Source organism: Callospermophilus lateralis, chromosome 1, assembly GCF_048772815.1.
Source record: "Callospermophilus lateralis isolate mCalLat2 chromosome 1, mCalLat2.hap1, whole genome shotgun sequence".
Classification (NCBI taxonomy): Eukaryota; Metazoa; Chordata; class Mammalia; order Rodentia; family Sciuridae; genus Callospermophilus; species Callospermophilus lateralis.
Genome location: NC_135305.1, coordinates 43537430 through 43555895, shown reverse-complemented (window position 1 = coordinate 43555895; position 18466 = coordinate 43537430). Strand labels below are relative to the sequence as shown.

The 18466-nt window shown below is 33.3% G+C and overlaps 1 protein-coding gene across 1 annotated transcript in view; it reads right to left on the bottom strand.

The window, feature by feature from the left end:
- Cftr (CF transmembrane conductance regulator) overlaps nucleotides 1–18466 on the bottom strand; it is a 191361-nt gene that overhangs the window by 13451 nt on the left and 159444 nt on the right. Inside the window, exons 22-23 of the mRNA XM_076853473.2 lie at nucleotides 15658–15909; nucleotides 7513–7668 (exon numbers count right to left, since the gene is read on the bottom strand). Coding sequence (XP_076709588.1) covers nucleotides 7513–7668; nucleotides 15658–15909 — 408 coding nt within the window. The remainder of the gene's footprint in view (nucleotides 1–7512; nucleotides 7669–15657; nucleotides 15910–18466) is intronic.

Genomic DNA, 18466 nt, shown 5'->3' with positions numbered 1-18466 from the left:
ACTAAGGTGAATTAAGAACTAAATTTCTCAGAGTCTCAATTTTCACAAATTGTTTTAGACTAAGACAGACTGCTAGTGCCCGTGTAATCTGTAAGGAACCACACAAGACAAGCTGTCCCCAGATTATGGTGGCTGTACCTCTCAGGCAGAAAAGAATGCATTCTCCCCAACGTAAGCAATTTCAAGGAGAATCATATTAGAGGCTAATCTTTGGGAGCATAATTTATGGCCTAAAGAACAATGTTATTGCTAAATACCTCAGGAAATTTCTAGAGAGGGCAACCAGAAGTCTTAGTGTGGATGTTTCCTGACCTATATTAAAATCACCTTTCTGAGGGATACCGACATTTCTCTGCAGAGGTGAATATAAGATGAATGTATGACCCATAAGATCATAAGATATGCGATGGATATATCTGTGCATCCACCTCCATGCTTCTAAGTACAAGAAACTAATGTACAAATAAGCTAAAGAGAATAGACAAAGACATTTTTGGAGAATTCTGACAAACTAATGAGAATTAAACAAGAAATGGTCCTGAGAATTTGAATCAATTCATTATTTAAGCAATTGGGTCTATTTAGTAACTAGAGTTCAAAAGCTTGCCAACAGAATCTAAGATTTTTAATCTATTTCTTTTTATATTGCAGTTCTTGATTTAGAACTTTCTAGGCTTACTGAGAAGAAAGGAACTAAGAACTGTGTTGGCCAACCAAGTATCAGACAACATATCAAATGCTGTAGAAAAGTTATCTCGACCAAGTGGCAGGACACAGAGCTCCCGTTTGTAGCAGGCTTACCATGTGCCACACCTTGGGCAGATTCATTACATTTTTTCTCATTCTATCTTCATATCAACCTAATGAGATAAAGCCTATTACTGCATATAAAGAAACAGCAGCTTGGAAAATAGGTTGAGTGACTTGATCAAGGCCAATGAGCAAGTAGGTAATAGAAACTGGAATTCAAACACAGGCAGGTGTGTTTGTCTCCAAATCTGTGTTCCTCACCATCAGAACAACATGCCTCAAGTCCTTTTGGAGATAGGCTAGTCCTTCCCCAACTCGATTTGGAGCCAGCAAAGATTAAAGGTTGGACAGGGGTGCATGAAAAGCTCATCAGGGCTTAGGAGCATACATTTATTTAAACACAGTAATCATCCCTCTAGCCAGAGGCTCACTTCCTCTGGGGTTATTAGCTTCCTCTTCCTGTGAGGGCCTGAGTTGAAGAGCTTCAAATGTACTATAGCCTTTTTCATAACTTTGAAGAAGGCTTATACATTCAAAGGAAGTCACAACAGAAATATTTACTTTGGCCAGATAGAATAACTCCATTATCTTGGAAGACTGTGGATAGAGGCCAAAGGAGTTATAGCTTCAAAGCAGATAGTTATTAAAAGCATTGTGGCTTGCAAAAGTGCCATAGCAATGCAAGGTTTGATTACAAACAGGGATCCTGCCTCTTTCATTTCCATGTTTCCTGAAATGAAAGTACGACCTGTCTTCTGAATTTTGCTCCATCTCTATGCTTCTCATCTCAGTATGACACCTTCATTTCCTCAGTCCAGGAACTTGAGACTCATCCATGAGTTATCTTTCCCCCTGATCTTCCCAAATGAAATTGAACATCAGTACTATAAATTTTTTCCAAAATTGGAAATAAAATAAAATAAAAATCCATTTATTTCTCAACTTGCACTGCTATTGTATAGTTCAAGCCATCAGTATCTCTCTCTGGACCACTGTAAGAGCATCCTAACTGATTTATGCCACTATGTTCCTACTTCCCATCCAATCCAGTCTCTCTTAGCAACTAAAGCAAGACATTACAAGTATAAGCTGGATCATTTCATTAACCCTTTAAAAATGACTTTCCATTGCACTCAGGGCAAAATATACCATCCTAAAGATGGCCTACAAGATGGTATATGACTTAGCCTCTTCTACTTCCTTCATCTAGTGCCCTTCTCTACTCCCTTCCCTTTTTTCACTCCAGCCACTCTAGCATTCTTTCAATTCCTCAGCTTCTTCATATATTTCATTTTCCCTGCTTAGGAATCTCATCCTCTATATTCAACCCAGGGACAATTATATCCTTTAGATTTCAAATTAAATTTCTTTTCCTTAGGATGTCGTTCTTACTTCAACACTAAATAAACCTTCTCAAAATACTAAGATTAAACATACATCTGTGGGCATTTTGTTTTTAACATCCATCTCTCCTGTTTGTTAGATTATAACTTTGTTGGTTAGCCTGTACACCCTGTATTAGTTCTTGAGACTCAGGAAAGAATAAAGAGATCACTATTGTTCATCACGTGGCTAATCTCTTTCCTACCATAAGATTTGGACATAATATATAATGTCATAAATGTTGCTCAAATGAATGAGTGGGCAAATGTAAAAATAAGAAGTAAAAATATAAAAAAATCAAAGTCAGATTTGGACTTCCACATAAATGTTATTTTCTTCCATTTTGAAAAACTGCTTCTACCAGCTGTTTTGTTTTGCCTAAAAGGGTGTGGGGAGGTTCTATTAAAATGTGACCTAACTGCTTACAAGTATCATAGTCTTTTGAAGAATAACACTGACAACCTAGTAAAACTTTGCTGGTTCTTTATAATAATTTAATAAATGGTATATTTAATTTTTATTCATAACAGTCTAATAATTTATATAAACTATTTAGCAAATATTATTCATAACACATATTATATATATATATTAATTTGTAATATATGTGAATAAATTTTATTTAAAATAGATACATATTCATGATTATGAAGGAAGAAAGCTGTTTGTTGGAATTAGGCATCCAAAAGTTTTAAGTGTGGTGGATTTGTTACCATTCAGAAATTCTGTAGGTCTTTTGTTTACAGTTTATTGTCTAGCATAAGGCAATGAGCTGAGTATTACTTTAATTTTAAAGAAAATCTAACTGAACAAACTGGTTCAGTTAGAATTCAATTTCATACCATCAATCAGACATTCCATTCCTGTATTACAAATAGGATCTGGCACTCTCAAGCTTCCAGGGGTGCCAGTGGGTGTCTTAGTTCTGTTTTCTAAATGCTGTGAACTTTCCACAAATTCTTCTCTGCAGCTTAAAGGTCCTTGGAGGTCACCTAAAGCCTTTTCCTCTGGTTTATAAATGAAATAGCCAGGGCCTGAGAAGTTACATGGTTTGGCCAACCTGGCAAGTCAAACCCATTGTGCACCCAAAAAAAAAAAAAAAATGCACCTGAAACTATCAATCACAATGATCCTCTATCTCTCTTTTAAGAAACTATTCACTAATAAGAAAGTTAGGGTGTGCAAATATTTGATATTTATTTAATGTCATGTATGGTATAAAGAGCAATTCTTGAGAATAAGGGAAGAATAAGAGATCACCATTGTTCACCACATGACTAATCTTTTACCTGGAACTCACTTCTCAACCCCTCTACTCTGGGGAAACAGCTGAGCCTACATAGAGTTCTCAGAACTCGTCACGTATCACTGAAACAGGCATTGTGCTCTATCACTGGATGTCAAATGAAAACAAAAAAGCAATTTGGCTTCTGTAGTGACTGAACATAATATAAATTGAATACGTAGGAGGAATGTCTTTCTATCCTTAAACACATAATGCTATTAATTTTTGTTATATATATATTTCCCTTTTGAACCAGAATTCATATATTATTATATGAATATTATACATTATGTATTATTATAAATTAATATAAATTTTTATATATATGTATATACACACACACACATAGAGGAAGAGAGAGGCAGACATATCATATAAAGTTCTATTAAGATGTGGCCCAAATGCTTGCAAGTATCATAGTGATCATGAACTTCTTTGACAATGTCTGCAACATTTTCTGATAATTTGAATCAGTACCATTAAAAATAATCTATCCAATGTAATCAATCAAGAGCCACAGTTTGCATTAGAGAATGTTTAAAAATAGGCAAAAACTAAATACCACTTTGCTTTTAAAAGCATCTATTACATAGAATAAGATGAATAATATATTTCCGAGTCAGAACTATTAAAGGTTTATAAAAAATACAGACTAACTTTATAATATTAAAGTGCATGTCATATATTTACATGTAAATGCTTACAGGTAAGATGATCAAATTATTATTTCTTGTAAATAACTTGTCACATATCACTGTAATAGGCATTATGCTCTATCTCTTTACAACAAATACAGACTAATTTTATAATATTAAAATGCATGTCATATATTTACATGTAAATGCTTACAGGTAAGATGGTCAAATTATTATTTCTTGTAAAGTTATTCAGTGTTTCAGAACTTTTTTAACCTACCAAATAATAAATTTTGCTTGCTATTATATACTTTTTCAGAGATAGTATTCAAAATGTTTTCCTGATTGAAACATAGTATCAGAAATTTCAACTTTTGAGGCTCGGAAATAGTGAGATTGTGTTGCACTTTTACCTTCAACAGTTATTTTTCTCTTCTCCCTTGAATTTGACACCTCATCGCCACTGTCCTCATGTTTAGTCCAGATGCTCACCACAACACAGCTGGAGAGTTTTGGAGTCTCATTACTGCTTCTCATTACTTCCCCCAAAGTCTGTCCGCCATCCATTAGTGCCCTATTGCCCTTTCACTCTAGAAGAGTGAGCCCAGACTTTGCCTGGACCATGTCAATAACTGTCAAGTCTTTCTTCTTTCTTATCATACCCCTACATGTGGCCTCTGATCTTTCTCCCACCTCTCAATTTTTCTAATTCTCATCTTTGTGGTTGTTCATAATTTCCCTGCCTGGAAGCCCAAGCACCCAATTTTTCTAAAACCTACACATTTTTGACACTAAAGGGCTCATTTTCATTCATCACTTTCTTTGTGAAACTATCAACACATCATTCATCCCTACAGAATATACTATACCTTTAATCCAATACAAAGATAAAGGAGACGTGATCCCTTATCTCAAGGAACTATAAATAATAATCACATTAACAACTACCAGAACATGGTGTATTATATATACTCAGTATATGCCAGGGAGGAGGCAAAAACACTTGACATGTATTGATTCCTTCAACACCCACAAAACCTCAGGTTTTGTGGTGACTAGCATTATACCTATTTTATGGAAATGAAACTAAGGCACAGAGAAATTAAATAACTTACCTAAGTTACGTGGATTAAAACCCAATACTGAGTGAACCACCACCCCTTGTAAAAGAGATCAAGAATTTAGTGACAAAACAATATTGAATTCCTATTGGGCAAGGGCTAATGAGCAATTTTAATCCTTGGTGTTTTGAACTCCCTAAGCCATGAGGACTGTTGACTGTAAACCTCACTGCCTCCTCTTCATGACCTCACAGCTCCGCCTTGAAATATATACAATAGCATTTCCTCTGGGCTGGAGTGTTCTCCAAGATTTCTTTTTGTTGTAGAATAGAAAAATTTAAAAAATTTAAAAACAAAACTGCAAAGACTTGCCAAAACTATTAGCATTCTGTGATTCCATAGCAAATATTTCAAGATCAGTATAAGACAGAAGAAAAGTTTCTTGTTCAAAGTTCCTTCACATCTCTGAAAACTAGTGTCAAATTAACCCAGCAATCTCTGATAGGTCAATGTCAGAGATCTTCAGAACGATGCCCTTGCAGGGTTTGAAAGACAGGAGGATGAAAAAAGCAAATAAAATTAGCTTTCCTTGGATATTTAATTCCTTCTTTTCTTCCTAAAGATTAAACTCCAGGAAAGAAAAAAAAAAGTTTCTTAATTTGGACATTCCAAAATATTATGAAAATAAAAGCATCTCTTCGTTTTGATATCAACAACATAAGAGGATTTCATCCTCTTTCTTTAGCACATAATAGCCAAAAGCTCTCAGTGTGGAAGAAATAGTACATTCTGTCGACATGCTTGTGATACTGGGAGTTAGTTCCAGAAATTAGGGTCATAAACACATATGGGAAAACATCTAGATCAGCATCATCAAGCATCTCAGAAGGAATCTCTAAAAGCATTTATTGCTTAGTTTATATAAAGCTTAAAGCCATGGAAGAGGAAAAATGAAACAAAGGCAATTTTGAAAGGTTCCTTTTAGCAGAAAGGCAAGGTAAGCAATTTTCATAACACTGGTCCATTAGGTTCCTCCAGGTCTTGGAATATTTAGTTTCCTAAGTAGAACATGTAAGAATACAAAAATGTCTGCTACATGGCAGATAAACCAAAGGATCCCAGTGAGACTGAAATTGACTTTTAGAGCTTGGCTGACTCTAATGGACAGCTAGCTATTCTGAACAAAAACAAGAAAACCAAAAGCTTTATTATTGTTAGTTAAAAATGAGACCAAAAGGCCTAGTTAAACTGTATAGCAACACTTCTCTAACAACCAGATTCTATTCCATGTTCTTCAGCATTTTTATTTTGTCTAATGCTATCACCTTGGGATACTTGTATTTCCAGTTTTTCTTTATCTTTAGGCCATCCAAAAATCCACTTTTTCTTTTTGAGAAAATAAGACTGTTTTCAAAACTCCAGCCAGGATTGAGTTTTTGGCAACATGGCAAAGTCCAAACAAATGAATTAAAAGCATCAGTCTAGCATTTTTGATATTTAGTGCCTCATTAGTTTAAAGGAGCAAATATCCCCCAAAGGTAATCTATCAAGACATGCAAGCTTTTTTTCTCAGTTTAGATTTGAGTCAATCTATTTGGAGATGCCCCTGGCATTTAAATTTTGATTTAAAAATGAAGAGGTGTTAGAATACTAGAGCCCACTAGTACTAAGGGACAAAAGATTGTTTTAAATGAAAACACCCATAGAGATGAGCAAATGCCTTTTAGTTTGGGCCCCCATAAAGACAGTTTTTGGTTTCCATTTAGATCATTTTAAACCAAAACTGTTGCTATTTCTCTCTGATACAAGAAATGCTATTGTACAATAACACAGATAAAATAGTACTAAGCCAATGAGACTAGAAATTCTTTTGACCCAAATCAAAGAATGACATTTAAGAGGGGGAAAAAAAAGCTAAGTTTAATCTGACATGGTTCTTCCTATCCAAAGAACAAAAAGCAGCCAATACATTTTCTTTTTTCAATTCTACTATCTCAAGCTTCCAAGTGTTTACTGTTTTCAGGCGCACCTTTTAGGTCTTACAAAGCATTTCTCAACCTGCTGTGACTGTTAATTTGGAGCTCAGACCTCTGAGTGGTGGTGGTGGGGGGGAAGCTGGTAAAAGCAAAAGCCCAGGCTAGTGCTATAGACTATCTTCTGATAAATGCTATCAAAAACTATGGGCATTTTAATAACTACATGTCACAGAGAATTCCAAACTTCTGGAGACATTTTTTACTCCTTACGATATCTTTTTCTGTCATTGCAGGGGAGAAAAAGACAACAATGAATAACAAATTGATTTCACAGACTATTGTGACTTTCTTGAGTGCAACCATCAAATAATGGTAGACGTGAAACCTTCATTACTTTCCTTCTGGCTACATCTTATGCTCACCTGTGGTATCACTCCAAAAGCTTTCCTCCACTGTTGCAAAGATATTGAGTCCCAAGATACACCATCAATCTGGATTTCTCCTTCAGTGTTCAGCAGCCTCAAAAAAGCTGATAACAATGTGCTCTTTCCTGATCCAGTTCTTCCCAAGAGACCTACCTATGGAGTAAAAGGTGATGGAATTACTCTCAAGACATATAGATGCCATACTGTAAATGCAATTCAGGATTGTCCTTCAATCAAAATCAGTGGAATTTTTTTCTCCTGTTATCAGGGGAAGATTTTTGCTTACTCATTCAAACCCTTTTGAACATTCCCAAATCTGATCAATTTATGGAGGGAAAAATAATCCTAGAATGAAATGTAGAAAAAGCACTATCACAAGGAATTAGACACCTGTTACTGGTCTTTTATGTCACTGACCTTTACTAATGACAAAAAGGTTGACAACGCACATTCAACATTAAGAAAAGCAAAGTCAGAGTGTCTTAATGTACATCATTTCTAAGGATGGGCGTAAGCCAGAAGCAGAGACATATATACCCTGATCTAGTTCCAAACATGGATATAAACTTGAAAGTTAATTAATATAAAATAGGTCTAATATTTAGATACTCTTTCTAATAAAGTAAGCAAGTATCAACTTCAGGTCCGACAATAAATAAGAATATGTTCAGGGAGCTATATATTCCTAAAGGAGGCTGGGTGAATCCAGGAATAGATAAGCACTGGAACAGTCATCAAATCAAATTCAGGGAGCAAAAAAAGACATTAAAGAAAAGGGAAGGGGAGCTCTTCTTGTTGTCTAGTCTGGAAGAGCATAGCATGAAATTGAGGGTGTCACACATTGTTGGGGGAGACAAGTGCTACAGGTGACCCACAGAGTGCCCCAACCCTGTATTCTAATGTTAGTTCAGATTCCAGCTCTTGAGGAAGAGGGTTGGGTTGGGATGGAATGTTCCTTCAGTCATTAACTGACTAGAGAATAAACTGCATGACATTTAGTGATTGGTGATGAGATTCAATTCACTTCCTTCTCCTTTCCTTTTCTTCTTTTAATCAATCATATGGCCTCTTTACAAATGGTCTTCTAGAATAGTGTTTATCACACTATCTATAATGAAGAATTGTTTTTTAATTCCCAATTCATCGCAAATTAGTACTTTAAAAATATATAATAAAAAAATGAATTTCTAAAAGCTTTCTCTGAATATCTATACTTACTTCATCATAGACCAGTAACAGTTGGTAAACCAGAACCAGTAGGTGGACCACAATAAATGTGTTAGAGTTTATGAGCACCCATGATAATGATAACTTAATGAATATTTATAGAAACTTGCTAATAAACTAGGCCTTTGGGATAAGCTGGTAAGCAATAATAACAGTAACCATGCTCTTCCTATCCACTATAGGAGCTCTACACTAGGACTTTCACAAATGTTTTTCTCTGAGTGAGAAAACCAAATCAAGCAACTGTTATTCACAACACGCTGCTCTGTTTCTTCATAGTATTGATTACAATTTGTAATTATTTTTTCTTAGTTATTGCCTGTGTTCACACCAAAACTGATAGACTTCAACAAGGCTAGGGTGTCTATCTTGTTTTCCATTCTCAGCACCTGGCAACGTGGTTGGCTTATACAAAATTCTCAATTAAATACCTATTTAGATTGACTGGAGAGAGTCTGGTGGAAGGACATAAGCTGATGAATGAACATACGTATTTAGTTGTTCTTACAAATAAATGGATTTAGTTAATTTTGGTCAGTTGCCAGACCACCCTTAATTTCCAATCTTGTGGAATTTCATATGCACATTTCTGAATAAGCCCGTATTGCAAAAGTACATGATTTTTCAAACACAGCAGTAGAGCTTTGTGTAAACAATCTGAATACGCACACTGCAGGTGAGGTAGAAGGTAAGAGAAGAAAGAGAAGTCCAATAGGTGACAGTAATTTGCTCTAAATTCATACCAAGAATATTGGTTAAAATGTACCCTAAGGTCTAAATCCCCAAATTATTAATCAGGGTCCTAATCCATAGGATAAATGACCATGTTGCCTTTCCTTCTGTTTTTATGTTGGGATAAGACTGGATTAAGAATCAAATTTGTTTAGCTTTAAAGCCTTTAGTTATTGTTCTGGTTTCCTCCTATCACTGAACTGCGAGTAATGCATTATGTATGACAAGATTTTCAACAGCAAGAATTCTCATTGGTTTGTGACTAACACAATTTTCTTGTTTATATAATTGACACATCATAATTCTTTTCCAGGATTTGTAAGAGTACTTCCCATAAATAAGCTTCAAAGACATACCCTAATTCCAAGTCAGTATTTTCTAGTAACTTCAATATGTCTCCTCTCTGAGAATTTTGGATGAGGATAAATCAAACTATTATGTGGAAAGTCAAAACACTGTTGAGTTTAGTGCTAGTTGTGATCACATTATACCATGAATAGAATAGTCTCACTACTTTCCTTATTAGTGTCTGATTTGCAATTTTAACACTGCAACAGATAGAAGTAGGTTGTAATTATTTTTCATTTCCTTGTGGTCTCTATAAATCAAGACACTAAGTCAAGTGAAATTTAGATCCAGGGCCTCTGGCATGCCAGGCCAGCACTGTATCATAATTGAAGATTTTATATGTTCCTATACCTGTTTATTACTAATAAAACTTATATGCTGCTCAAATTATTGAATGATTCATCTATTGCACACCAATTTTTCCCAAGACAAAAATGAGATATGTGTTAACAAACCAAATAGGCAGTTAAGTGTTTGTGCTAATTTGATCTAGAAAAATTCTCCTATGTTTCAGGCAAGAAGAGGACAAAAGTAACCATTTTGAGATAGACTAGGGCATTCTGTTCTTAATAAGGCCTTGCTCTTCTATGAATCACTTTGGATACTAAAGTATTTTGAAGGGACTACAAATTGAGAAAGCAGCTATAATCACTCCCCAAAAAATAGACATTAAAGAATTATTAAATATCTCTTTAATCACTGGACTTTCTAGTACTATCACATTTAAAACATGCCATCTGGAGAATTAAGCCTAGGTTTATCATGAAGGACCTGACTCCAAATTAAAACTCCAGCCTACATTTTCAGGAGAAAAGGGAAAAGAAAAAAGCTAGAGGTACTCGATTTGGGGGAAGATAATCTGGTTATTAAAATTTAGACCAAAAAATTAAAAAAAATTAAAAAAAGCTATTTGAGATTGAAAAAAATATTTTCAAAGTAACAGCAATATGGAAGGTGCTATATTCCTCATGCATTAAAAATAAAAACTTTTAAAGCATAATTTCTGTGAACTAAAGGTGTTTAATAGCAAATAAATTTGTAGGATACCTTTTCCATAAAGCAATTCCTATGGACAACGTGTTTTAATGTGAAGATTGAATAATTTTTCTGCATAAAATATTTATTTTTTTCATTTATCCCTCCTATAGCCACAAACATTGAAATCCATTAAAAATTAAAGGATATGTCCATTTAAATTTTGAATTTTCAACTGCTTCTTTTTCCAAGAAGAGTAATTAGCACACAATTGAGTTTGAAGTATTTTTACATACCCAAAATAGCATACTAATTTGAGTTTGCTTCTTAATTCAGTATATAAGAAATATATTCTGTTACAGTTTGCAGGATGCTGTTACAACTCTAAGAACAAGGCAATAGAAATGGCATTTCTAAGAGAACTGCCCATAAGACATTTTAAGAGTCAATTCCTATTCTAAGGAAGCATATGACTTAAAAGAAGGAATAAGCCATCCATTCATTTATTAATTATTCATTCATTCAAGATTTATTAAACTAGACAATGTGCTCGACAATAGGATAAAAAAATAAACTACTTCCTGATTCCAGTCTGACATGTGCAGAGCTTGGAACTGGTCACTGCATCCAAACAAGTGAAGACTTCAGCAAAGTGGAAAATCGACAACTTTTCTTGGATCTACCAGAGATATAAGGTCACAATGGGAACCATGATTACCCCAAACAGGAGGGATAGACTAGCAGACACAGAGAATCATACAGAGAATCAGACAGAAGCCACCAAGCAGAAACCTGAGGGAGCCAGCACATCAGGGTAGGAAAGCCTACACTGTAACTGATAACTTGCTGGAAACAGTGTGGGTGAGTCTGAAAGCAAAGCTATTCTAAGGGGACTCAGTCATCAGGAAGCTCTAAACTTGCATAAATTTTATCTCCAGGAGTTCTACCCTGTTCTTACAGTGAAGATTAAAGAAAAATTCTCTAATGTTTCAGGCAAAAGGAGGACAAAAGTAACCATTTTGAAATAGACTAGGGCATTCTGTTCTTAATAAGGCCTATACTTAAGAAAAACTATTTTACCATGTCAAACCTATTAATGATTTTTTTTTTTCAGAGCCTAGCTGAATTAAGGTAAGGGAATATTTAACTCTAGTCCACTCTTGTCATTCTGTCCCACCTAAATGTGGTGGGAAAAGCTAAGTGAAGTTCACAGCTCAAGGACACAAGTTCAGTAAAGCCTGAGATTTAGTCATAGGACTATTAAGAGGCTGCCCTCCCCCAACACCTTACCACTACATTACTAAAGGCCTGTTTATTGTGGCTCATTTTATCTAGCACATCACGTTCAAGTTTCAATAAAAAATTACAAAGCAAATTGAAAATCAAAATAAATAAACTAACTTTAAAAAAAAAGCAATAATTCGAAGACACAGAGTAAGTATCAGAACCAGAGTCAGATATGACAGGGACGTTTGGAATTAAGAGAGTCAGAACTTTAACAACTATGACTAATAAGATGAGATTTTTAATAGGAAAATACATAATCTGCAAAAACAGATGAATAATGTAAACAGAAAAGTGGAAATTCTAAGACAGAATCACAATAAATTCTAGAGATTAAAAAAAATGCTGGAACAAAAATGAAGAATTCCTTTGATGAGCTCAGTCATGATGGAGAGAGGCTAGTGTAGTAGTGCACTTTCCTAGAATGCTAGAAAACACTGGGTTCAATCCCCAGCCCTGCAATAAGCAAACACACAAACACGCACAGACAAAAAAAAACTGAATACCCAAGAACTGTGAGACAACTACAAAAGTGTAACATCTGCATAACTGGAATACCAGAAGGAGAAGGATGAAATGGGTAGGGGAGGGAAAGAAAGGGAGGAAGGGAGGGAAATATTTGAAAGGATAATGACTGAGAGTTTCTCCAAAATTACTGTCAGATGCCATACCACAACTCAAAGAAAATCAAGCAGAATAATGTCAAAAGCAAACCAATAAATAAACAAAACCCAAAAAGCTATATTGAGGCATAGCATAGTCAAACTATTAAAAAAATATCAAAAAGAAATTAAAGCTCTTTAAAAAAACTAGAGGAAAAAATGTTTTATTTTTTAAGAAACAAAGATAAAAGTTACATCTAATTTCTCAGAATCTATGCAATCAAGAAATGGAGTGAAGTGAAACATTTAAAATGTTGAGAGAAAGAACAAGTCAAACTAGAATTGCAGAAACAAGAATTTACCCTGTGGAATTATCATTCCAAAGTGATAAGGATAATTTTTGTCAGACAAAAAATTGAAGGAATGTGTTCTTCAGTAGACCTGTCTCACAAGAAATGTCAAAAGAAGTCAGAGAATGTAAAGTCAAAAGAATGTCAGAGAAAAAAAAATGAAACTCAGATCTGTATTTGGCAGAAACTTGTATCTATCTAAAGAAAGAGTATCTAAATAAATAAGTGAGGGCAAAATGAGAACTTTAATTTTTCTTATTCCTGGTTGATCTAATGAAAAGTAGTTTGCTCAGAATAATTATAACTACAATATATTTGATCATATACATTATATATATGTATACTTTTATATGTATATATAAGTAAAATAAAATATAACAAGAATACTATATTTAAAGGAGCTGGTAAAATTTTGTTATTATAAGGTACTTGCACTCCCTGTGAAATGATATAGTATTATTTGAAAATAAACTTTGGTTATTTGTAAGTGTATATTGCAAACTCTAGGTAAACCATTAAAAAAAGAGAATTCATTTTAAAAAATAGAATTTTTATTCTAAGAAAGGAGATAAAATGGAATCATAAAATGCTTAATTGTAACTACAATGTAAAGGAAAGGGTTAAAGATAAAAAAAGAAATAAAGAACAAAGGCAACAAACAGAAAAACAAATATGGCGGATATTTATCCAACTACATCAATGATCACTTTCAATGCCAATGGTCTAAATATGACAATTAAGTGAGATTGCCAGAGCAAATTAAAAAAATAAGACCCAACTTATTTTCCTCAAGACACCTACTTACACTTGAGACCCAAATAAATTAATAAAGGGATGATAGTTATACCATGCTAAAGCAAATAATTTACCAAGGCATCTGTCCCAAGTTTATATCAACCTGTTGTGCTACTGTATTTAACAATTATTGCATTTTTTGGCATTCATCCTGGTGGTCCCAGCAAAAGACACTCTGGATGCCTATGGTATTTATTGATAAGCAAAGCAGAATACAGTAATTAATTATGTTTTTTCAAGGCAAGGGAGGAACTAAGGCAAATAATTAATTTTACATTATTCCAAACCATAACTAACATCTCCTCATGTTCAGTAATGAAGAAAAAAATGTTAAAAATTTCAGACATTTCATCAAGACTCCAATGTAAATTTAATATCCATAAACAATCCCATGAATAACCCCATGCTGACACTAAAGACAAATTCAATCATCTAAAATCTTTCCGTTTACACTAAGTTAAAACTGTTTTTACAGGCAAGGATTGTAGTTCAGTGGTGGAGCAGTTGCCTAGCATGCATGAGGTACTGGGTTCGATCCTCAGCATCACATAAGAATAAATAAAATAAAGGTATTTTGTCCATTTCCAACTAAAAAATAACTGCAACAAAAACTGTTTTTCCTCAAGAACAGAAAAAATAAAACAAACCCCATTCTTGATGAACGGAAAAATAATATTTTAGTGATATGTGAATTTATTTATCCCTAAGATTAAGAGAGAAGTCAAAATTTCTGGTGTTCCATCTTAAGTCAGTTAGCATCACACAAGGACTTTTTGTTCATCCTATATTTATTTTTAACAGAAATTGGTCGAATGCATTAACTGTTTATCAAGTATTCTGAAAAATGAGTGCTAATAGTCTGTTTTTATGTCAGTATTTATAATTCCTAATATCTTTCTTTAAAATATACTTTTAGTTGTAGATGGACACAGTACCATTATTTTATTTATTCATTTTTATGTGGTGCTAAGGATCAAACCAGTTCCTCGCAGACCAGTACTCTACCACTGAGCCACAACCCCAGCCCAATTCCTCACATCTTTATCGACCATAAATTTACTTTTTGAAATCTCTATTTGAAGTTAAACACAAAACGATGAAGTTTTCAAATTCAACTTTCTATCTTGATTAGAAAAAGACAATCAATCAAAAATATGTGATAACTTTGTTTAGATTTATAGAGTAGTACAGAATAAGCGATCTGAAAACAATATAGAACTACACTTATAAAGCATAAACTATACAGGAAACAACCATTCTCTTCTCTAAGAATCTATTCAAAAAATCTGTACGTAATGAGTTCCTTCTGTGTCCAGCACAATGCTGGGATTTATAAGAAACACTTCAAAATAACACCGTTACTTATTTCTGTGTGGTAAATAATTAAGTTATTACTTAGTAAGCAAAAAATTACTGCTTAGTAAATAATTCTTCCGTCAATTCTTCTTAGTAACAGTTGGGGGAAAATTAAATATATCTTTATGAAAACTAAAAAAAAAAAAAAAAAAAAACTGAAAAAAGCTACAAAAAAAGTTCCATTTGACAGAACATCAACCAGATAAAATTAAAGACTAATGATGGAGTCAGAAATACAATATTTCTCTTTTTGGAATACATTTACAAGTAGGAAAATTTAAAACATGTTATAATTTTGATTTAGTCAATGGCTTCCACAGTTGGGAAACTAACAATTAATTAGATATTCTGCAAGTACAGTCATTTAAAATCAGGCTATTATATAGATTAAGGACTCTGCAAATTAAATTTCATATAGAAGTGACTCCATATAATAACAACCTGAAACAAAGCAAGCAATGTTTATATCTCACCCTCTGGCCAGGACTTATTGAGAAGGAAATGTTCTCTAATATGGCATTCCCACCATCTACATATTTCGCTGTGAGGTCTTTGACAGTCATTTGGCCCCCTGAGGGCCAGATGTCATCTTTCTTCACATGTTGATTCTCAATAATCATAACTTTTGAGAGCTGGTCATCCTTGGATGGTTTGATGGACTTGGAGGATTTACTGTCTTCTGTTGGCATGTCAATGAACTTAAAGACACGGCTCACAGATCGCATCTGAAACAAAAGTATTTTATATTTGTTTGCTTAAAAACTGTAGACAGTATCATAATTAGTTTGATGTTTCCTAAAAAATAACTTGTGAGATGTGATGCTGGCTACTCGTCACTCAGTTATTTGTCAGGTCTGTCAATGAACCAACAGGAAATAATTGGATATAATCAAAAGCTTAACCAAAGAGAATTAACTAAAATTTGTAAAGATGGGCTCTGGATAGACCTGTTTATCTTTGTGATCACTGAATTTTTAGTTACGCAAGCAACACACAAATAGCCAACTATTCTCAAGAGAATAGATGTTGTCAGAAGGATTTTTTTTTTCCTACTAGGAGGAGTACTGCACAATGCTGTACAGATGTTATATTATAATAAAATGTACCACACCTCATAACCACTGCTGAAGATTCTCATTTTTCTTTCAAACTACTTCAATAACTATCTACAATTCTCTATGTCAGCTGGGTCATAAGTAGACTCTTGATATTTAATCAGTTTTAAATAATCTCACAATAATCTTAAAACAGATTTAAGGCATTGGCATAAATCTGTTGTTAAATATTTACATTTTCAATCCTAATTATTTAAATATCAATTTCCAGTGCTATTCAGAAAGCAACTACACATAAGGGTTATATTTGAAATAACATATGCATCTGCTTTATAAATTCGTTGGTATAATACTTAATAAAGTATATCTTTAATATACACAAAAGTAAAGGAGCTCTACTACTTTTAGAAGATATTTAATTAAATTCTTTAACACAACCATATTTCTGATATTTATGATTTATTAGAATTTATAATATAATTTTTAATACAGCCTATTATAATATGTATTCAATAGATATTCAACAATGAATGAATGAATAACATGAGTAAATAAAAATTAATAAATAAGAATTTAAAGACAGAATTCTCTCAATTTTTTGTTTTTAAAAATATCCTTTTCACTTTTTTATCATCATTTTTATAATTTGTACATCTTTATAGGGTACTTTATGGTCATTTGATACATGTCTACAATCTGAAATAATTAAATCAAGGTAAGAAGCACTTCCAAAAAGATACCCTTGATCCTGTTGTTCAGCCCTTCTGAGATATTAATAGCTTAGAGGACAGAATTTTACTGCTTATTCTGAGTCTTGACACTAACTGTTGATGTTGACTTTATTTACCTTTACAACATTAACTAACTTTCTATTATTAGTATATTATCCTCTTATTTATAACTATGGCTTAGATGGTTGAAATAATTCTTTTTTTTAAGAGAGAGAGAGAGAGAGAGAGAGAGAGAGAGAGAGAGAGAGAGAAATTTCTAATATTTATTTATTTATTTTTTTTGGTTTTCAGCGGACACAACATCTTTGTTTGAATGTGGTGCTGAGGATCGAACCCGGGCCGCACGCATGCCAGGCGAGCGTACTACAGCTTGAGCCACATCCCCAGCCCTGAAATAATTCTTTTTAAATAAAAACAAGTAGATAGAAATGCATCTATCACTTTTATTTTTTATCATGAAAAGGTGAAAATGGAAAGTGTCTTCATTTTTAGTATGGGCTGAAACATAGTAGTTCAGACATCAATCCTTTACTGAACATTGAAAGTTCATCTTCACAATTCTAACTTTAATGCCTATTTTCGCATGCCACTGATCAAGCCTGCTTTGTTTATAAAGTTCTTTCTTCTGTATAGTAATTCTGTGTTTCAGTTTCCTTCATCTTGAAAACATCTATAAATTACCTTCAAGATTGCCTTTAAGAATTACTTTAAATCAAGATTGAACAAGAGAATCTTTTTTAAGTCAAACACACTGTTAATGGAAATAAAAAGGGTCCAAAGCCCACACCCATCATAAATAACTCAAGAGAAAGCAAATGGGATATAATTACAATTCTTCCCACTTGTAATGTTTTAAATTCTGAATTACAAATGACTTCAAGGGGCTGTGAAATTCTGATTCAATCATTGTTGATTACTTTGGAATTAAACTGTACCCTTGCATTTCACTGTCAGTAACTTTCATAGAGCTGCTAGTCTATATAAGGTCTGATAGATAAATTATGGCTATAATTATCATTGCAATAAAACTGCCAGAAAACTAGCTCAAACACAGTTAAAACACTTACTATATTTATCCTGTATAAGAATAGCATCTTTCTCTTGCAATGACTTAGAGAAATAAATATACAAAGATAGCTTAACTTTATAAAATAGGAACTGTTATTTTTGTTTTTCAATTGTGTGAAAATTATAAACTAATCTTTGGTAAATACTATATCAAGCTTTCTTTTATAAAGAGTATTATATACTCTTTAGTATTCCCAAGTAATCAATAAAGCATTTAAATATTGCTGTCTAAACTACTCAAAATTATACAAATAATTATTTAAAAAACAAAGATTCTCCCAACCACATTTTGGCCATATTGCAATATTATATACAATTTAATAATTTTTTTTTTGATCTAAGGACTTGTGTTTGAGCACTGTACATTATATGCACCATTACTGAGGCTCATTAACTGAAGGGGAATTCAGAACTTTTGATGTCCAATG